Below are 23,633 nucleotides of genomic sequence, written 5' to 3' on the forward strand. Positions count from 1 at the left end.
TATGAGAGACGCTGCAATGGAGTGCTTCGGAAATTTCGACCATATTGTCACGGGATCATGACGTCGGCAAATGGAGGAGATTACAGGTCCAAGATGAAACTGCTTATTCGGCTGAACTTGTGGTCGGTAAACGGAAGCAAATATTACAGCGACACACACTGGCACTGATAGCCGTGAACAGAGCGTTGGCCGCCGATCAACTGACAAGCGGCGAAGCGCGTCATTTATACATGTGCCTTCGAATATTCCAGCCTTATCACTGGTCTTCGCGCAAGCTGCGGAATAATCTTCAGTGTTCGTGTCTTGCGGGGAAACTTCTCGACAAATGAGGCGCAGTTTGCGCTGAGCATTCCTGACAGGCTTTGTGGGGGAAAACCGAATGCAACTGGAGTGAAAATAAGGAACGTACGTGGCAATATGACGCTCTTTAACGCGCACTGTCATCGCGCAGTGGACACGGGCCTCCAGATTTCCATTTCCATCGAAATGCGACCGCCGCGGCCGAAATCGACCCCGCGACCTTCGGGTTGGCTGTCGAGCACCGTAAACACTACACCCCCGCGGCGGACGTGTGAAGTGAAGGCTAGTTGGTTTCACATTAACAAATAGGAACAGCGCGATATTCTACACGTGCACACACAAAATAAACAACTGGCACAAGGTCCGACTTTCAACTAAACTTTTATTGAACGTAAAAGAAATAACATATACGAAAAATTGAGAAAACAAACAAATGTTGAAGCATGACAACAATTCGTGCTGTGATCACACGTGTTCATCCAATAAGGTAATTAATTCGCCGACAAACAGACAGATGCCGTACTCATGTATGATGAACCTTCTTGCACTTGCGAAATTATTAAAGTTACCCAAGTAGTGTAAGAAGGTTCATCAGGCCTCAGTATGGGTTCTGTCTATTTGTCGACGAAATAATTCAATTATTCGTTGACAAGTTCTCAGCACTAGTGTTATCACAGAACAGCCCTCTATAGAAGACTTACGCTATAGCACTCATTAATTATTAATACAAATGATCATTTCTGTTTCGAATTCCAAATGATAGAATTCTAGCAATTCATCTCATGCGTGTTGGTCAGAATTTCACTTCGAAGCGCAGCGTAACCACCCTAACCAGTTCGGACAGGTATGCATTTTGCCTGTGGCTGATTCACCAGTTCACCATTTCAAACCTGGGAGTGGTGGTAGCTGTGCGTCTGCTCTCTTTTACAGGGATGAGGCGGCCTGAGAAAGTGTAAACTCTTTTTCCCCCTAATAGTAGAACGAGAAGAGCGTGAACACGAGCCAGTTGTGACGTATCCATAGCTAAAACGGCGTGAAGTAGAGATAATCCTGTGGACAGTCTCGTTCATGTCTACTTCGTTTTGTTTTCGATTATAGGACGGGAAAATCAAAACGAAACGAAAGACCGAAGAAAAACAAATGGCGTGATGTCATTCTCACCGCACACAGCAACTGTGCTTGCTTGCGTGCTCGGTCCTAAAAACAAATGGTGGCGCTTACCCACTATGGGGTATTGCGCAAAATCCGGGTATTAGTGTAAAGTGGAAACTTTTAGAAAAGAAAACCACAGGACAGGGAAAAAAGGTAGAATATGAGGAAGAACGCTGATTATTAGTGTTCATTGAGGAATTCATAGGGGTGTCCCACTACTATTACGAGAAATTGTTGAACAAGAAACGTCGCTGGAGCCGCGTTTTCGTTCGTGAAGACAAATTTTGCTGCCCGACTCGCCGTGGCAGGTTTGATTGATTGATTTGTGGGGTTTAACGTCCCAAAACCACCATATGGTTATGAGAGACGCCGTAGTGGAAGGCTCCGGAAATTTCGACCACCTGGGGTTCCTTAACGTGCACCCAAATCTGAGTACACGGGCATACACCATTTCCGCCTCCATCGGAAATGCAGCCGCCACAGCCGGGATTTGATCCCGCGACCTGCGGGTCAGCAGCCGAGTACCTTAGCCACTAGACCACCGTGGCGGGGTCTTTGCCCTATAGGGCAAGGTGAGTGAGAATTTCAATAAGAAATTGGAAGAGATAAAATGAAATCAGCTCTCGTATACGAGAGCCGATTTCATTTCGTCTCTTCCAATTTCTAATTTTCGTAGCTCCATCTAACCATTTGCCCTGCGCCTCCTATACCATGGTACCCTTTCCCGAGTTCTAAATGACCACGTGATATTTGTCACGCTACCGAGTTCGAGGGCGCTGGTTGAACCCTGACCCTGGCCGCCACATTTCGATGGGGCTGAAATGCCAAGGACACCCTTGTGCATATTATGTGGTGGACATTCATCCGGAATTCGGCCTCATGATCATATCGTCGGATTGACACGTAAAAGCACATAAATCGGTGTTATAAATATTTTCTGCCTGACAACCGGACTACAGTCTCAGCCAGGACAGCAAGGTTGGTGCCTTGACGAAGAGAAAGATTGTCGAAACGTTTGTTCAAGTGAGATTACTAGTTCGACGATGTAAAACCACTTCCATAGAGCCACTTCCCCTCAGCTTCTGTCTCGTTGGGATGGTGATATTCTAGGCTTTGCAGAATTCTACCATGTTGTTACATTCTTACAATGTGGCAATGAAATCAATAAAACAGGTCACATAAGCGTCAGAAAGCAAGCTCTCTGTCTGGAAGCTTATCCAAATCTACAACACTGTCATTATTAACCGCGGCATTCTAGCAGACACAATACTGTAGCGCCTTCTTGAAAATTTCCATGCTGATAGAGTGCGACAAGTTGCGTGATCGCGAATCGCACCAGGAGTGTAAAGGGCTCCAGAGCAATCTGTCGCTGCCGCGGAATGTAGTTTCGTATAGCCTGCGAAATGCGGGGCCACTGCCGCAAACATTGGAGGCCGTAGTTGAATTCTTAAAGCGACGTTTTATCCCCAGATGGCGCCACTAAAGGAACCTGGCACGAAAGTCGTCGACATAAAGTCTGAAAAATACACATATCGATGCAGAAATTGTGCATGGCAGAAAAAAAAATGTGCTGCTTTCATAACGACGGCCTATCTTTTCTTTCTTTCGCTTCGCACACGGGAACCCGCTTTTTCAAAAGTCGTTTGCCGCCAGCGATAAGTGCCGGTGCTTGCCCGTTTGCTGCGTTCTTTGCTTCTCCCCATTTCTCCCACACGGTTGGGGAAGTAGGGAGGGAACCGCCGGTGGAGAGGAGGCCGCGAGGCGCCCGGTCGCGCGTGTTTGCGCGCAGACGCGTCTTTCGCGCCGCGTGGAGCGTGTCCAACCTTGCGCTGCCGAATCGTAGCTTTCACCGCCGTTCCTTCCGGGTCAGTTACTGAAAGACGTGTGGTAGTCAGATGGACTCGAGCTGCTGCGTTTCGTCTGTCGTGCCGATACGCTCGCCGCCGGAAATTTCGACGTCAGGGGCGCGTTGTCTACGCAGGAAGACTGCTCAGACTAGGCGCGGTGTTCTGTGCATTTACGACCTAAAAGTGACGTAGTTGATCTTTTGGCTGTTAGGGGCGTGCTAGTTTCGTAAAGGTATTTTAATTATAGGTGGTTTAGGCATCTCTTTGAGACCGCGACACGGATATGTGAGCGTCACTACCAGAGACAAAGAAAAAGGTACTTCTTCAAGCCACAATTGCATAAAAAGGAAGCTTTAAACACAAAAATTGAGCGTGAGTAATCCGCATGGAACAGAGATAGAGGTAAATGAAATGGTACTCACTCTGGTTATCCAAACGTAAGAATTTAGGACTGTAGCTATCTGTCCACTTCCCAACTTCGGAGGATCACGGATTAACCTTCACTGCACGAAAGTTGTCGTAGGGCAGAAAGATTTTCCAGAACTTTTCACACAGCGTTTCACTGCTCGGAAAGTGTACGGCGTGTGTGAATGACCATGACGTTGAAAATTCGCCATCGAAGACTGTTCACCGCTGGTCGACGCTCCTGACTGGGTTGGGTGGCACCATCTAGAGAAAGCTGGATAAACTGAGAGGTTCATCAAGCGAGCGAGTTCAAGATGACAAGACGCGCAGCACTCATATGGTGCCTCTACTGGCTTCCGCATTTCGGTGAGTCTTGTTGCTTGGTGCGACTGTGGTTCACATTGTTCATATATGTATCAGAACACTAAAATTAAGTCCCCTACCATACTAAGGGCACTACGTTTAACATTGTATGAAGCTTCAGGAAGTCGTGTGCACACACAAAAGAAGTGTTGTGGTGAACAGGGAAGACAACTGAACTGGCTCTCCTTATCTACGATGTGGTTTTGCGTAAACATGCACGAGATGGTTAACATGCAGTGTTAACTGGTGAAGTGTCGTGGCACTTGAGTTGAACCTACTTGCAGAGCACGTAGCTCAGTCTATAGTGGCTAAGCTACTCGGCTGCTGACCCGCAGGTCACGGGATCGAATCCCGGCTGTGGCGGCTGCATTTCCGATGGAGGCGGAAATGTTGTAGGCCTATGAGCTCAGATTTAAGTGCACGTTAAAGAACCACAGGTGGTCAAAATTTCTGGAGCCCTCCACTACAGCGTCTTTCATAATCATATGGTGGTTTTGGGACGTTAAACCCCACATATCAATCATTGCAGAGCTCATCTCGATAACTCAATCGTTCGTTTGCGCAAATGCACGTGTCACTACGTTGCATACAGCCAATTTTCGTCACTGCGCAGTCCATCGAGCATCCATCCCATTCTCGAGTGCCACGACTTACGTCACCCTTATGCCTTTTCAGTAAGCAATTTGGGTATGATATGATATTTTCGTCGTATAACGTGGGTAATTAACAGGATAGCGTATGACGCATGCGCAGTGGCTACTAGCTCTAGCGCAAACCTTTACGCAGCACATTTCAAAGCTTCCTATTGTCAAATTGCGCACACACTGAGACGAAAGGACAGAAAGAATGTCAAAGCAAGAGAGAGAGAGAGAGAGATAAGTTTATTTACAGAAAGGCAGAGAGGTCGGCCTGAGCGATAGCTTGCTCTAGCCTGCTACTCTACACTGCGGGGGAAGGGAAAGGGGAAAAGAAAGATTAATGAATGTAGATGGTGATGTCAAAGCAAAGCGCTGACTTCCAATTACTATTTTATTTCGAAGAAACAGGACAATGAACTATTCAAGCCGAAAAACGTTGCCAAGATGAGTGTGCGCCATGATAATAAAAAATATAGACGAGACGCAGCCATCACCCCAAGACCGATGAGACTGCATGGGCGATTTCAAGAGTGCCAGCTCTTTATCTGCTAATGCAACTGACGGCTTGCTAAAGGCTGCCTTCAGCCATTGTTTCTGCCTCGAAAATAGTTTTTCTGTTATCTAGGAAGTCAGCGTTCGTCTATGTCATGCTTGCTGTCTTTGCCAGTGGTTTACGCAAGTCTACAATAAAATACCGAGAAGCTCGCACTTGAAATCTTGTTTTGATAAGCGTCGTCTTGTATCAAGAGGTTGAGCAGGAAGGTTTGAAGCTTCCTGCTCAGCTGTTCTGATTCTATCGCACATACGCCAACAGCTTCTAAGCGAGTATTCGTGTCTAGGAGTAATTAGATTGGAGTTACAACCAAACCGATGCTCTCGAAGTTCTTCGTGCGTATATAAGCAGACAGTTAGTATATAAAGCACACATTTCAACTTTGATGAGTAGCCATTCGGCGGGACGAATCTTCGAGGAGCCGTTTTCGGCGTTTGAACAAACTTGCGAATTCGTGCCCAGACTCCGTGGAACCGACATCGCCCATTCTTTAACGCAATTTTCGGGATGGGAACGCATGTAACGCCTTATGCTGGTGTGCATGCGTTCTTATACAGCCGTTTGTACTTGTCCAGTGTTCGCTGCGGGGTGAAATGCCTCTCCCACACGCATGTCTAAGTCTTGTTGCATGTTGTCTTGTTGTAGTCTTGTTGCAGTCTCTTTGCATGACTATACATAGTCTGTGTTAGCTGTGCGCTACCGATCCATCACAACGTGACCCCTCTCACTGATTTTCAATTTACGCTGCACCATGCGAACAGATTGAATTTTATGCCAGCGAACTTTTTAATTTCGTCGCCCCACATAACTCTCGGTCGTCTTTGGCTGCATTTATCACGTCTTGGTATTCATTACTTTCTCCGTAAAACCTCAGGAAATTAAAATTATCGTTCGTATTCATACCGCTTTCCTGAGTGACTACCGGTTTCTCCGCTTTACGCCCCGCGTGGCCAGCCAAGCCTCCATTTCTTACTCTTAATGTCCGCTATAGGATACAAGTTATGCCCCTCTACATTGAACGCTGCCTGTGAGATGCAGCTTGCAAAGTTATTGCCACAAGGCAGTAGTGGGATTGGGGCATAAAGCGGTAGAGGGTCTCTGCCTGGAAGAAAAGACTATAGGAAGCAGATAGAGATTGCTCCCAGTCCGCCACTGTGCCAGCCATTGTCGTCGCGTGTAAACATCGTAAATATCATCAAATATACGCTTTTTTGTAAGAATATATACAAATTTAGATCTTTGTGGAGCTCAAGGATTCAGTGATCTAAGAATTATGATCGAAGGGTGTATAAAAGCTAAACAAAATCACAACATTAGATTCAATTGACTTGACGAACTCATGCGCGTTCCGTTTCGCAAGAGACGCGACAGCGTGACTACATTTTTCAGGGAACGTGGGAAAGAAAAAAGGCCGTGTGCCATCAAAACCACCCGATACTTCTGACGGTGACCCGAAACCATACTTGCTGCACCGAGTTTTGATTGATTGATATGTGGGGTTTTAACGTCCCAAAACCACTATATGATTATGAGAGACGCCGTAGTGGAGGGCTCCGGAAATTTAGACCACCTGGGGTTCTTTAACGTGCACCCAAATCTGAGCACACGGGCCTACAACATTTCCGCCTCCATCGGAAATGCAGCCGCCGCAGCCGGGATTTGAACCCACGCCCTGCGGGTCAGCAGCCGAGTGCCTTAGTCACTAGACCACCGCGGCGGGGCAGTATGTATGTATGTATGTATGTATGTATGTATGTATGTATGTATGTATGTATGTATGTATGTATGTATGTATGTATGTATGTATGTATGTATGTATGTATGTATGTATGTATGTATGTATGTATGTATGTATGTATGTATGTATGTATGTATGTATGTATGTATGTATGTATGTATGTATGTATGTATGTATGTATGTATGTATGTATGTATGTATGTATGTATGTATGTATGTATGTATGTATGTATGTATGTATGTATGTATGTATGTATGTATGTATGTATGTATGTATGTATGTATGTATGTATGTATGTATGTATGTATGTATGTATGTATGTTTTGAAACATGTCGGAAATGCGTTGAAAATATCGTTGTAAGATGCAATGGTGCGCTGCTGACTGTACGCCGAAGTTCTGAAGTTATCCACGCGTATGTACTCCGAGCTTAATTACAGCTGGTGCTGGTGGCACTTTCGGAAGAAAAGCCGGTGCGTTGAAGAGCTTCCCGGCTCTTTGCGAACAAGAAATGGGCTGAGATCGACAGATTTCGCTCGATGAAGTTCTTTTAATAGACACGGAAACTGGTGCACAGTACAACGTAACAGACGAAAATAACATAACTATCGTTTGGGCGTGTTGCTATAAGTTCATGATTACAAAATAACGATTACGTTCCGTCCTGCGTCCTTTCTTTTACATAGTCTCAGTTCTAGTTGCGCTTTTGTAATCATGATTACAATCGCTTCAGTCAAAAACGTAGTTGGTGCAGACACTATTTGCAGCCACACGAAAATATCCTGTAAATATTAGCATAATGTAATCAATCGTATTAACGTTACTCGAATCCATACTATCTTCACAATATAAAAATGCGGAAAATTGAAAGAGTTCAGCCTGTTTCTTTCAGTACACCGGCATAATCCTAGAATTTGCTCGCTTAAGGGGACATCATGACATTAGGTGTGCTTTGCGCAGCCAATTTATGTAAGTAGTTGCATGTAATTAGTTAAGTACAAGCTAAATTCGCAAAGCTTTTTCGTCGTAAGCGGATTTTGTTGTTGGCAGGCTGGAATTGCTAATTATGTACCCTGCATGGACATTGCCTGCAACACTGCCGTAATAATAACAATTGTAGTGTACGTCGTTTTTTTTTTTTTTGAAGAAATAGCACAAGTTTACTTGTGAAAACGAGGGATTGCTGAGAGTGTCTGCTATGTGTGCGTGCATGCGTGCGTGTGTGTTTTCTACATAGCCACGCGATCTACAGGCATTTCAAGAGAAGCTGATCGAATAAAACGTTTCTTCTTCAAGCGCGTTTTTTTCATTGGTCAGCCGGCTTTGCTTGCGATATATGCCCCGCTTCGTGATTTGCATGCAATATTCGTTGACAAAAATCTTTGGCGTGAGACATTCTTCTGAATACGAAGCCAGATTATGTCGAGAGGAAGTTATATTTCTCATTACTATATATTTAGAATGGCCATTCTTTGCGTAATATTTTTCGAAAGAAAGAAGAAAGGAAGTTCTGTTTAGACGAGGCAATTATTTGCCATGCTGCATCATCGAGCGTATCTTGTGTTTCGGGATACAGGCGCGCATTGGTTCTTTCTCAGAAAGCCCTGCCCGATCAAGTATTCGAGAGAAGCTATAAACATAGCTCATCTTACTTTATGTTTATGGTGCGGGCCGAGGGTCTTTTTTTTTCTTCCTTACCGCATGATAAAGAATGACACTATCGCTCTTTGCACGGGCGAGATAACACAAACCGCATATACATGAGAGCCCTTCGTTGCAAGTTTGTGTGCAAGCGCGCTAAAGCTTGCGACTCATCGTCGTAATGAACATTGCATTTGCATTCTCGCTGAGCGTCCTTTCTGGGCGAGATTCGCTCCATCACCGAGTCCGTATGAATGCCAGACAGAGAGCGTTGCGACGAACCAAAACGACGATCCATCAAGGCCGAAGCTTTACAAATAAATATCACGATTTGTGCTTGTACTATAACTGAACTGCCCGCACGCTCCCCACACGTCTCTTCAACAGAATAGCTTTCTACGAAAAATGAAAAAGAAATCTTTATTACGCAAGAATTAATAAGCTCGCGGCACATTGGCGGAACAAAAAGTGGAGTCCATTGATTGCTGGCTGTCTGAAAGTTTGGCGCGGCGACTTTTTGGCGAATGGTATCGCTTGCGCAGTAATAATATCCGCGGGGCAAGATGAGCGCGAGCGAGTAAACGACGCCTAATGACTTGTCTGATGGCTTTGACATAGATTCCGGTGGATATGTGAAGCTGGCGAAACTTGCAGCACCACTTGTCGAAGCTTATTGAGATCCCTTCATTCATATATATCAAAGAACAGTTTCATCTTACGGAGTCATTTCACCACAATCAATTGTATTGGTTTCGATAACGTTGAAGTGCTCGTAAGCGTAAAGTTAGGAGTTTATAGTTGCGGCACCGCGCCATCGTTAAATGAGTCGTAACATCTAGGACACAGTTTGGGTTGCGGTTTCTAATGGATCTTTGGGTGCCCTCGTTGAAACATAGGTTCCTGATCGTTCTTCAGTGTATGCTAAAACAGGTCTTTTCCTTAAAAAAAAGCAAGCAAATGGGCCCCCATCGGCATATCAATATTCATCATCATTCCTCTAAATTTGATAACTATTACCCATCGACAGTTTATAAGAGTTGAGCGGAATGTCTTCCTTTAGCTGACACGAAAATTGGGCTGTGTTTACGCGGTGTCGTACAACAATAAAATATAAAATATTCGGTAGCACCTTCGTACTAAAGAAAAAAAAACATTATTCGACTGTTTCGTCAGTGGTGAATGGCCACTTGTCATGTATATGACTCTTTTTGAAGAAAAACGTGAAGTCTCTTTTGAGTTCATTTCAATTGTCGTGGTACCCAAAACAATGTTAACGTGCCTCTTTAAAGAGAGTCTAATACTTACTGAATCAAGACCCTGAAAAGAGTGGTACATAATTCTTTTTTCTAAGCGTAATGTACTTGTTGTGACTTTGGCTGTTTGCATCTATTTACACCATTTGAATATTTGGCAAAGCTATACCCGCTCAAAATAAGTTCGCAGTGAATCGCCTGTATTCGTGGAAGCTAAGGTAAACAGGTGCATCGCACGTATACTGACGATGTTCTTGAGCGATACTCTTCCTCGGGTGTTACTCTTACCCTTTGGTCTTACTGCGGTGACAAAGCAATCCGACATGTTCTGTGTGAATGTCCGTTATACACCACACACACAGGCATTCTCTTTGTTAGGCTTTCAACAAGTTAAGCGAGCAGCCTCTAGCAGAAAAGACTACTACACCATCGTACAGACCTAACGTTCCAGAAGGAGGTCTTGCAGGCGGTATTAAGCTTCCTGCTGAGAGGAATGCTCTTATGTATGTATAGGTGTGTGGCATAGATTGGTTTTCCCCCCACGTATTGTTTTTTACTTTTTATTTCTCTCTCTTACGACCCTCTACTACCGAACCTCAGGGGGTAGCATACCAGATACTAAACACTGGTTAGCCTCCCTCCTTTCATCTTCTCTTTATCTCTACCTACGCGAAAAGCAGGTTAAACGAGTAATCTTCACTGATGAAGCCTTCATAACGCCGGACAGTCTGGCATTAGATGACGTCTCGGTACACCATTATGATCATTCGTTTGCGATAAATAAATATAGGAAAACCTACCACGTTCAAGCAAGCAGGTGTGCGCTTTTCAACAGGGTGGCGCCGTAGAACCGCTAAGCTTTCTGGACGAGAAAGTTGGGTGAAGTGGATGACGGTGGTCAGTGCGGGAATCTGAGCATCGTATTGCACCGTCCTGCTCTGCACCGCCTCTGCTATAGAGAGGAGTCCTCGGGGAAGATCCGCAGCGTCTTTGCTCAACTTCTAAGACGCCTGCTTTGCTTCGCTACGGGTACTTTTTCCATCCACTTCGATGTGAGCTCTCTCTATATCATACAGTGTCTACAGCGTGTAGCAGTGGCGCGGTGGGCTAGACATTCGCTGTACGCATACGCGCTGTAGGCGTTTCACGAACCTGAGTATAACTGCTTTGAGTGATGGAGTGGCGCTGCAGGGGAGAGCACTTCGTGGCCATTTTGTGCGTGGCCCGAAGAAAGTTCATTAACGGCTCGCGGTGTATGCCAGGTGACGGTGTGCAAGGCGCTCAGCGCCGAAATTAGCGCTCGCTCTCACGGTCGAGGCTGAGTGGGCGTGAAACTTCCACTCCTGCAGCAAAAGTGCTATACTGCATGCGGCAAAATGTGGGCACTTGCCGGAATCGTTCCATTCCTCCTCTGCATAACTGTAGGAAATTATGGTTAAGATAATGAACACGTTCAAACGTCGACGTTCTCCCGTTTGGGAATGGCTTGATTTGGGCTGCGTTGTTGTGACCTATACACAAATGAACATTTTCAATAGTAAATGACTGGAAATATGCAAGCGTCGCTTCGGTCATTCTTCTGTACGGCCGCACGTAGATATTGTTGCAACGTGAGAAACATTTTCGCTGGTGTGTGCATAAAAGAGTAAAACAAACAATGTAGGAACCATCCCAGCATTTAGTTTGAAGTCATCGAGCGCAAGAACCTCCGGTATAAGGTTTTTGCTCGGAATCTGCGGAAATTGGTAACACAGAGGAAACTTTAATTCTGTTCGGTAAAAAACTTTGTACTCAACAAACGTCTTTTCGACGGCCTGCTCTACGCACACCATGGGAATATAAAACTACCACTTGCCGGCACAGTTCCGCTTCCAACAATAGCTTTCACTCTATTATGAACATCATGGTTTCCTGCCTGCTTAAATAGGTAAAAAGAACACAAAAATCACTGCGGTGAAATGGAAAATGTCACATGTGTATTCACGAAAGGTGGTGCTGAACTTGCAATGAATACATACGCTTTGATCTTTTCCTGAAGTTGCCTCATTTCGTTTCCTTGATGCTTTGTGTTCGTTGCTGCGTACAGCATGATATATACAGCGCAAGCACCCGGAACCCGCAATATATGAATAAAGTAAACAAGAAAGGTGTGGAACAGAGACTGCAGCTACTAAAAGCTCTATTTCCGCCTGGCGCTGCGTGAGAATCCCGTTCTAGTGCATTCTCAATCGAGAAGCTGACGTGGCTACGGGCTACGGGAGCTTTGCAGCGCAGTGCCTCGGCCTGGCCACTTCTATAGCGGACGCGGGTGGCATACGTGGCGCACCGCTGCCTTCCGCGGTCTGTTGCACTTGCCATAGCCGCGGAACACTTACGCAAGCTTTTTGCACAGCTTGAATGTTTGGAAATAATCTCGTCACGGTAGTGCGAGCTGGTGCTCGTGTATACTATACTAACTAGCCTGATAAGACAGATGCTTGGGCTAATTAATGATTGCGAATCAACATACTTGCACAGCGCAAGACTACGAGTAGTTACGACGTAACTACAGAAGAAGAGACAAGGACAGAAAGGGCGCTGACTTCAACTGAAATTTTATTAGCGAAAACGCTGGAAAAATAGATTGATTGATTGATATGTGGGGTTTAACGTCCCAAAACCACTATATGATTATGAGAGACGCCGTAGTGGAGGGCTCCGGAAATTTAGACCACCTGGGGTTCTTTAACGTGCACCCAAATCTGAGCACACGGGCCTACAACATTTCCGCCTCCATCGGAAATGCAGCCGCCGCTGGAAAAATAGACTACGAGTAGTTACGTCGTAACTACTCGTAGTCTTGCGCTGTGCAAATATGTTGACTTACTAGCCTGGGTTACTATTCTTTCAAATGACGTATCAGACACTTAATCAAATATGATAGTTAGTCGTGCAGCAGTGAAAGGATCAGTTGCTGCAAATTCGTAAGTTAGCCCTTCTTGTCCTACGCGCCTCGAAAATGTTAGACACCTCGTGAACGAGCCAGTGCTTTTTTTTTAATTTTCGTGTGTCAGTCAGATACGTGCAAGAGATGTGGAGTATAGCTTAAGCCGGATGTGAATTATCAACGAGTAGCTTTATTATTTCATGAGATGGATATCAGGTGCCAATGGTCCCCAAGTCTATTATGAAAGCTCGCAGGAACTTGCGTGTGCGCACTGTGAGAGTAAAGTGTAAGACAACGACGGGAAGCTTTAGGTTCAGGACAGAAATAATGGGTCGGTCTTCGCGAACCATTCTGGCACCGTAAAGGCGTGCCCCGAGGTGGAACTCACTATTTAGACGTTACACTTGGTGGTTTTCGAAAGCATATTGCCACAAACGACCTGTGACAATATTGATTAAGCAAACAACGAAACTAGCACGCCCTCAGCAAAGACTAATGACGAAAGACTCTATTTTTGCGAACAATTAAAGCTTTTCTTTCAATCTTACAGATTTGTAAAACTACTTTTTTCTTAAATCACTGTGGTACTATTAACTCATCGGGATGCGCATTTGTATGCATACAACGCCATTCGCGGTGTCTGGACCACTATGATTTTATTTAGTTATGGCAACTGCGCGAACACAGAACACTGATGGTCCGTCGTCGGTTTTGGCTTGCGATGCACTGCGCTGATCTAATCTAAACAGTGTGCACGGTACTTTAGGCGTCGCGAGTTTGAGTACGGTCGTGTGGAGTCAGCGCAGCATGCGCTTACATTATACCAAGGTGTGCTCCACGGAATTTTACCTGAAGCTCGGCGCATGCATACTTTATGCAACCCGTTCTCTGCACTCAACGCATCTGGCACAGGCGTGTAGGTATAGTGAACTTCTTTTTCCTCGCTCTTTTTCTTTTATACAGCGTCGGGGCGTTTGCGGGCCCGATGCACGTCCGATATCTTTCTCGCTGTGGACTCCACGAAAATGTGGAGTGTTCGTCTGTGGCCCTGATATGGATAATACATGCATTGACCACACAAACAGTGCATCATTTTTTATAGGTAGAATTTAGCACCTTAGAAATTTAATCTAACTGTTGGAAGCGTGTTTCGTGGCCTGTTGGGGCATTTTTGTATGCTGAAACAAAATTTCAAAGTGAGATAGCACTTAAAAAAAAATCCTGTCGAGTTTCATGCATGAACCGAAACGACGATATGATTATGAGATACGCTGTATGTGGTGAGCTGCGTACTGTATATGGATAGCATAGAGCACTGTACGTAATGTACAGTATAGAAGAGCGTTTACTATTATTTAGGAATTGTGTTTTAAACACTATCAGGTTCTTGGGCAATCACTCAGCGTGCGTGTGCACTGCAGTTCCTAGGATCTAACTCTACTCTGAGCACTTCACTTTCCTGTACCACGGCCTTCACTTGCCCCGCTGTCCCTCTCTAAGTGATTATGGTAAGGAAAAGGAGAGAAAAATGCTGCCCGTGACTGTCTCTCCTTAAGAGGACACCTCAACAGGTCGGCACAAGGATGGGGTAATGGGAGCAAAATATATAAGAAGGAAAAGATTAAATAAAAGGAAAAATGGGTATTGTATCTGCATGTTACACTGCAAATGTCGTCGAAATACGATAGTCTTGCCTCTGGAGAGTGAACAAAACGTTAATGTGACGTTCTGCGCAAGAAAATCAGTGAATGGTATTCTGGAGGCGCTGCGTCAGAGTGCCTTGAGAGTGCAGCGGAGGCGAACGAGCGCATCGAGTCATGTCGCACGTGAAACATGTGCGCTATGTGGCAGTTATCTTGGAAAACGAAGCGCGCGGCGTGCGCGCCCGTCTTGGAGGTGATAAGGTGTACAACGCAAATCGACGGGTGGGTGCCGCCACCGTGTCGTTTTAGCAGCATTGGAAACGCCTTTTCATGCAAGCGTTGCATTATCAGCGCAGCGTGATAAACGCTACGGTCCTTATAATTACTTATGTATGCCTTTTCAGTATAAAGGCACGTATACAGAATATTGACGTGTTGTTATGGTGCCTCCGATATGCGCAGTAATCGCTTTTTAATTGACAATCGCACATGTACGAACGCTAAAACTTGAGCAATATTGGTGGGCACTGCGGATGGGGTCCACCGTTTGGAATATCGCTTGGTGTCGTTTGTAATACCGTTAAAAGCGGGCCAACAGACAAATGTACGGACAGACAGACCGAAATTTTTGCGCCGAAGGTCCCCAAGAAAGACGATCGTCTTTAAAAAAAAAGGACGTTAGAAAGCATTCATTTTGCCTCCCTCAGCGCGTGACCGAACCACCGCAACAGGCAACCGTCCGGAAAAGGCGCCGAGTAGACCGGGGAATCGAATATTCATGATGGGCTGAAGTGGCGCATTAGAAAAGCGAGAACGCGCGAAGCACCTGGCCGCCTAAAAGCGTAGCCTAGGCACGAAAAAAAAAAGTAGCCGTGGAACTGACGGGTGGGAGTCCTGTTGGCGGCGATGTGGTCGAAAATCAGCCGCCTAAATTCCTGGCACGATGACGTCATGTGCAGCGAAAGCCGTGGCACGCAGTCAAAGCACCGGAGAGTCAGCCGGCAGGATCACGAGCACTGCACCATCAGGTAACCATTCGAGACCAAATCTAGACCTCAAAAAGGTGTTCGTATCGCTCAAAACACGGAAGACACGCACACACACAAATAAACAGGACGATGGCGTTACTTATCTACTCACTTTGAATATATCGACACTATGAGTGACGCCACCTTAGAGAGTTGAATCAAAGACATTGATTATTCTCCGCAGAGGCCTCATGCAATGGAGAGAGAGAGGGGGGTATTATGAGAGAAAAGCTGTGAGATTGGCCTGAATCAAATTTCTGGCCTGATACTCAGCGCTAGGTAAGAGGAGGGTTGATAAAGAAAGCAAAGAGAAGTTGATGAGAATGAAGGCGATGATGGATCAGTACCTTGAATGCCCAAAAGTTATTTCCAGTCTTTTTCCGAGTTCTGTCTCACGCAAAAACTTGTTCAGGATTTTGAAAATATTGCGCTGATTACGATGTGTAGGTCCCAAAAGAACCTTTTCCCGATACTTGTTGCTTGACAATATTCAATAAAAAGGTGGCCATAAATTTTCTTTGTATATATGTCCGTCTGGTGCAATGGAAGATGCCACAGAGGTACTCTGGCGCCGTTTTTTTTCTTTCCTTTTGAAAGAATAATCGCGGCATCGAGTCGGAGAGCAACGGTTGAGTAGAACGGTAGCCAGGTTAACCAGAAAAGAAATCGCGGCCAGGCTTGAGCGGACGGGCACATGGCTGGCTAATTGGTCAGGTGGGACTCGGCTTCCCCGTATTGTGCCTCCGTTAATTAATCCCCTGCTAATGATCCTCACAGACTTCGCTGGCTCATTTGTCTTTCCTCGGTCGTTAGAAGCCCTCGCTCGACGGTTAAGAGAGAAGTGCTGACGAGCACCCACAGTTTTATACAGAGTATCACATCCGCGTTCAGGCAGTGCCTGTTTTCTTTTGCTTTCTTTTTTTTTTTGTCCCGTATATCGTGGCGCAAGCCGCGCAGCCATTCGTGCTTCTCTGGTACTAAAAAAAGAAAAGGAGGTTGGTGGTTCGACTCCTCACTGCAACTAAAAAAAATGAAGTTAATATAGCGAGCGATGGCACTTATTTTTAAGAAAGCAGTGAAACAAAGAACAGACAGCGGAAATGGAAATGAGCAACCAAATGAGAAATGGTCTAAGAAGTTATTATATATCAATTTTATTTAAAAGAATAAGTATATGTTATAAGCGTAGAATACCTAAAGCATTCTAATCAGAGTAGAAACAACAACAACAACAACAACAACAACAACAACAACAACAACAACAACACTATTTAGTACGTTACGTAACACAAATAAGGCATTTCAAGTTTGCTCGGAGCATCGTTACTCTTCTTTTGCTCGGTGCCTTGATGGGTCTAAAGTGAAGACAAGGTACACGTAAAAAGCATAACTGAATATAAAAAAGAAAGTAGAACCAACCGATGAGAAATTTGTATTTCGTTGCTCTCGGGTGGTGTACATAGTTTACGAGAAGAGACAATAAACCGCTGTTCATTTCATTGTTCTTTCTTTCCTGCTTCGCCCCTGTGTCTAGGCGATGCGGAAGAATTCGACAGCGGTAAGCAGCGCGGGGTGCCTGTCATGAGTTCTGACAGGCGTGGAACGCTAAGCACACGTCGACGGTGCCAATCCGCAACCCCGCCACCGCCACCTGACTCAATAGGCGCTTCTATGCGCTTTGACTTATACGCGACTACTTCAGTCACTCTGTCGGTCGATGGCCACGCTGGCTTTCACTTCTCGTCTCCTTGTCAAGCTACTGACTTGCTTGCGCACTGTCACGCTCGACACGGATTCGCCAGCGTCGGTGTGTGCGGTGAAGCGAAAGGAAGCCACGCTACAATGTGTTTTTTTTTTTCTATGCTACACAATGGACCTCAGTTACCCGTTGTGAGCTGCTAGCTCCTGTCGTCTCCAGTCAATGTTATGATCACTAAAATCTGTCAGAGATCTTCATAGAGCAATTCTTGAGCCGCTGTTAACAATACAACTGTTGTTAGGGCTGCGTAGGCCAGCATAGTGACCTGCGGTATAAATAAATAAATAAATAAATAAATAAATAAATAAATAAATAAATAAATAAATAAATAAATCCTTAGTGACCTCAACTAGGTCAACAAAATTGACCAGTGGTGGCGGCGGAATCTATGCGAAAAATTCAAAAAAAAATAATCAACTAAGGATTACTTCACTGTATGATGTCCCCATTACGTCACAGATAACCTGAGTTTGTCATGTCATCATGACGTCACTATGATGTCATGTGACATGGTGTCAAATGATGGCGTCATAACATGACATCTTCCTTCCCGTATGCGCTGCGAAACCACATAAGGTGTACTAGAAGGCTCTCAGTTTGAGTGGGGGGGGGGGGGGGGGATGGGTTGATTACTATTAGCAGAGAAGAAAAAAATGGAGACCGCTTTCATCTTGGAGTCGCCTCATTAGAATGCGTGTGAGACCGTGAGAAATCTTGAATCGGTGAATGTGACGCGAAGTCATTGTCGTCGTCGAAGATAAGGCAACGTCAAGAAGATTAACAAAAAAGTCACCATGTTTATAAGTGGAGAGTACTCTTGACTTTATTAATAAAACAAAAGTAGACACTGGAGGAGGTGAAATGTGCGCGATGGAATGTCGGTTGCGCGAGGTGGAAACATTCACAGAGGCTGATCTTGCGTCTATGACGTAAGAGGCTTCGATATCACCTCTGCCCGTTACGCGGCAGCTTGAGTTCGAAGTGGAGCCCCGGTTAAAGGAAGCATAATATGATAATTCTTATACGCAGAGCCCCAAATGTACGCTTATATTCTCTTCAACGGTGCTCTTAAAAACCGCTTTGACACTTGCGTAACGGAAGAAAGAACAATAACAAACGCGAATACTACAGGCTTGTCCTTATTCACGTACATGGGAGGTTGTCCGAAAGCAATCCTCAAAAAAAAAAAAACTGTTGTTACGGTAAAACTTCTTAATTTGTGTTTTATCTTCACTTGTGGAATAGATTGTGCGAATTACCTGTGCAACATCTGGCCGTGCAAGTTTGCCAGGAGTTCTCTCGAAATCTTTCTTTCTTCCTGCCAAGCTACTTCACCGCAAACCGAAAAATGCATGCATGGTCACGTCCGCGAAGCGCCATCTGACGAAGCAATGTGCCCGCTCGCCCCGTCTCTCGAGTGATGAAAACGGGTGGAGAGGATTACGCGGCTTTATTTTTTTTACTTTGCCTTTTCCGCACGGGTGCCGCTTCCATATTTGCTTTCATCCTTACGGAATACAAAGCAGAATTGAATTCTGTTCTGAAACTTCTTGGTATGCCCGACGCTGAGCACCGTTCTTATTCGCTTGTGCAGCGAGGCATCTGCAAACGTGTGTACTCTGCATCCGGATTTCACTGAGGACAGCTTAGGCGTCGAAGACGTTATTGAGTGTGCGCCTGGATTGCCGATCGAGGCTGGCAGGAGGAGATCGCGGAAACAAATCAAACAAACCAAAAAACCCATAAACGAACTCGTAAACAAACGAGCCGTTATCGCTGGGCCAGTCGTGAGCTGCACGTCCGTCATAACGATGCGCGAGAAAATCCGCTATAAGTTCCGTTCTGCCGCGTTGCATATGCGATTGATGATATAACATATACCAGACTCCAGAGTATTACGATACAGAGAGTGTATATACCTAGATGTCTTTCACGGTTGACGCCTGTGAGATTGTTAATTGACAGGATGGTGGAAATACTGGTTTGCAGCGGAAAATCTCAGGCACAAGGGCTGAGGAGATTTTGCTACGAGGACAGACAGCCGGAAATAATGTGAGATATTTAAAAAAAATGATAAGCAGAAATCGCTGCGAACGTGTGCTGCGTGCTGTCGAGCGCTGACCATTCGTCGGTTGGGATCATTCTGCGTTTTCAAATCATCGCAGGCAGCGTGGTAATACGTGCTGTGAGTTGCAATGCTGAAGTCGAGTGCCAAAGTTTGTCACAATTATTCAGCGACTGCGAATATATGTCGTTTTTGAATAATTGTGGAAGTATGCATTGGTAAATTTTGCTATTCTATGGCACCATCAGAAAGTTTGTTTCGCTTCTTTCCTCATTTATTTAGTACATCCACATTTCCCACATAGACAACAGGCAGAGGCGAAGTCTTTCTCTATACATACATACATACATGCATACATACATACATACATACATACATACATACATACATACATACATACATACATACATACATACATACATACATACATACATACATACGTGCATGCATGCATACATACATACATACATACATACATACATACATACATACATACATACATACATACATACATACATACATACATACATACATACATACATACATACATACATACATACATACATACCACTGAAATGAGTGGAATAGTAGTAATCGAGCTAACGGCTCGGCGTACTGCTTTGTTTAGTCAGCATATAGTACTGACGATGTAGATGCGGTCACTTACCAAGTAAAAATTGAAAAAAGCTCAGAGACGCTACAGGACCTATACGGGTTCCTTGAATGTGGCCGCATCTATATACACCCTCCTCATGATACCAGACGAGACAAACTTTCGTCGAACTCTTGACAGCATATTGTCACGACGTCAAAGCAGAGGTCTTGCCCCAGAGATTGAGGCACCAGAAGCAGGTCGGTCCTTTTAATAGAACGCGCAAGAGAGTTCTTCTTTGTCATCCATTTCAATGTACTTCATGGCACATGCACAACTGCCATTGTCTTTCTTTTTCACAAACACACGACAATATATTACCGTATAACATTTCCTTGTGCCATGTGAACTCGGCTCAGCAAACAGATGGCACTTCATCCTTTCTCTACCTAGCTTGCGGCGCCATGTGTGAGGTCCGGTTCCCTGCATTTCTCTCTATCTCGGTTCCTGGATGCAAATGTAAAAAAGGGGTATCTTTAGTGCTTTCGCATTGAAAATGCACCTTGAAAACACGGAGATGGCTGCTTTATTATCTATATAAAGTTGTGTATACCAAGCAGATGGAACTGTTCAGGCTGCTTCTCTCCATTCGAAGACATTGAATGAAAGCTGTCCATGCGGTCGCTCTCCACAAGTAAGGGTCTCCCGACTTAGTCTCTTTCCGCTCGGAATTCAAAACACCCTTGCTCCACCTTACCTTCAAAAAAAAAAAAAATATGTATGTAGAAGCCAACTCATCGAAAAACACCGATCATCACTTAACATCATCAACAGAGCCGACATAAAAACTAAGCTAACTGGTTTGTCACTTCTTTTTTTCTAATCTATTTAGTGGAAGTACGCATATTTTAAAGAAAAGGTCATTGTCTAAGACAGACAACTTAAGGGACAGGAAATGTCGCCACCAAACTGGATAAAGGTGATGTAAAAGTACAGCTTCTTTTCTTAGCGCCCAGGTAAAACGAAAAAATGGGTATAGGGGTCTGTAATGCCAGCGTAGCGAATTCCCCGAAAATTGCCCGATTTAAAATAAAATAAAGAAAGACTACCACTGTACGAAGAAAGAAAACAGCAGCGTCTAGACTCGGTGCCCGCTCACAAATAGATTCGTTTTTTCGCTTGACGTGCTTTCGCTGATTGTGCTATCAATCTGTCTCAGCACCACGCCGTGCAAAGTGCTGTATTTGTTATTTTTTGCATGTCGTAGGTTTCATTATGGACTGCGATGAAGCAGTGCTGCGAAAGACGCGGAGAACAATTTTAGAGTGAGCTAGGACCTTCCCCTTTTTTCGGCCGCTCGCAGCTTTTTCTCGAGAAAATGTTAATAGCTGCTATTTCACCGACAGGTTGTCGTTACCGTCAATCTTTTGCCTTACATTTTTCGTGTAATAGGTTATGTTGTATTATTTCGTTCAGCTTCGCCTTTTTTGTTGTTTGATCGATCTCTCACTTACTCGGTCGTGTATATCTTCATACAGACAAATATTTTCTAAGACATTCGACGATATATTCGGCAATATATTTTCCTTGCATGATCGAATTGGGTAACAGGTTGCTCAAAACCTCATTTAGTTACCTCGTACTCTCACGTTATCTTGTACGGAACGTGCCTTCTTACTTTCCTTTTGTGTGGATACTTTTATTTTTATTATTATTCAATGCCATTTTTGTTTTGCGTAGTTTCTTTGGAGATTGGGTTAAAATATATGAAATAAATCTTGTCACTGAGGATTAATTGAAACACTTGTAAGGCTGCGCCAACGAGAGCAGGCTCCTCGCCACTCCCTCTCTCTCCCTCCCTCCCTCCCTCCCTCAGTCACTCACCCGCTCACTCACTTACACACTTACACACACACACACACACACACACACACACACACACACACACACACACACGCACGCACGCACGTGCGTGTATGTCCTAATTTTCGTCAATGGCTTGTCCTGCATCAGGATTCGCCGAAATTCTCTGTGCACATTTGTAGTGCTAGAATATTTTGGTAGTGCGTGTACAAGTAATTACGCTATGGAAACAGTCACGACGACATTGGGATCCCTTCAATCATGATGTAGAAGTTGAGATTAGTGAAAACGGCCTGCCAATTATAAAGAACCTTTGCGAACATGAAGCTTCGTGAAGCCGGCCTTTCATTGTAAACTATATATATGCTGCAGTTCTGCAACCTAGGTGACTCTTTCATATGAATGAAATGAATGCTCTTTTTGACAAGACCCGCATATTTACGCCGGAAAAGTCCCAGCCGCACTGAGGAGTTTGTCTCGGGCACAACGCAGAGCTCTTGCAGAGCTTCGCGGTCGTCACAAATTATGGCGACACAAATTAAATGTGTTTGCCGAGGTCGGGGAAGCGCGTTGTGACGCGGGATTCATTTAGGAGCCGTCGTCTCTTAATCCTGAGAAATCGTACTAATTATGAGTCTAGTGCGAAGAGAGGAGGACGCCGCGTTCTGAGATCTTGTTAATAGCGAGGCGTTAAACCAATGCCTCTAAGCACACTGCATGCCGTTACAAAGATCCGGGCTGGCACGTTGGTGACTAGGATTAAACGCATCTCAACAAAGTGGCAGGCCGAATGCCTCCTTGGTCTGGGTTTAGACAAGCAAAGCGCAGAATATAAGGCCCGCTATGCTCCGGGGATGTCGCTGCGTGTTAAAAGAACACAGTTTTAAACAAACAGGGACATCCTGTTTACGTACTCTCGGTGAGTAATGTGGTTTTACTGGCTAAATGCAGCACATCAATCCTAGAGGTTCGTGCTAAATATTGAAATATATGGCGGAGAGGGAAGCTATGTGCCCTGACATACAACGGTATTAGAAAATACTAAAGAGCTAACTCGACATCACAGACTAATTATAAGGCTATTCGCTAAGTTCTGTGTTACTGCACCGTAGACAGTTTACACACAATTTACTCACAATTTACCGCTCGCAAATTTTAGAAAAACATTTGTACTTTCATTATCTGTGTCACGAAAGGGTCTGTCGAGACGAGACGTTGAATAATTTTTTATCTTTATCTTTGCTGATTTCTTACTTAAGAGGCAAGAAGCTTATCATTGCTTCCGATTCATGGGCTACTGTAAGTGAGATAAGTGTCCGCCGACTATTACGTTAATAAACGTTCTATGACATTGCCTTGCTGCCTTCGCTACAATGATGTGTTCAGATTCAACGTTATAAAATTCGCTCATCCAGTAAACTACATACCTTTAGAGCTTTTGATGTAACGGCTTGAAGGTGAACTTTTTTTTCTCGTTGATTGCCGCATATTCGTGTTCGTGAACTTGGTCCTTGCCATAACTTTATGATGTCGACTACTTCCAAAGTGCAGCTTTTATCTTTTATTCGAGAAGAGAAAGGAGCTTGCAAGGTCAACTGATGACGCACCATGTATGTTGATTCGCCAAAATTTTTCTGTTAGCTTTTCCAGATTACTGCGCATCCTTAATTACGGGTCGAGCTTTCTTCGAGAAGCGCTCGTCCCTATGTGTCAACTTGTACCTTCTTTAGGTGCGGAGCATTTTAGCGTCTCGGCTTGTCAGCGGGTCATGACGTTACGTACCATCGTAAAAACGGACATGCGCCAGAATGTGTTAATCTCACCACTCAGCCCATTCGCCACAGTGGTTGTGCGTCACAGGTAATAG

The 23,633-nt window shown here is 44.7% G+C and overlaps 1 protein-coding gene across 1 annotated transcript in view; it reads left to right on the forward strand.

The window, feature by feature from the left end:
- Positions 1-3,250: 3,250 nt before the first annotated feature.
- The window catches only part of LOC119169526 (cell adhesion molecule Dscam1), a 111,644-nt gene continuing 91,261 nt past the window's right edge, over positions 3,251-23,633 (forward strand). The window contains exon 1 of the mRNA XM_075877172.1: positions 3,251-4,070. Coding sequence (XP_075733287.1) covers positions 4,019-4,070 — 52 coding nt within the window. The 5' untranslated portion in view covers positions 3,251-4,018. The remainder of the gene's footprint in view (positions 4,071-23,633) is intronic.

Source organism: Rhipicephalus microplus, chromosome 2 (assembly GCF_043290135.1).
Source record: "Rhipicephalus microplus isolate Deutch F79 chromosome 2, USDA_Rmic, whole genome shotgun sequence".
Taxonomy (NCBI): Eukaryota; Metazoa; Arthropoda; class Arachnida; order Ixodida; family Ixodidae; genus Rhipicephalus; species Rhipicephalus microplus.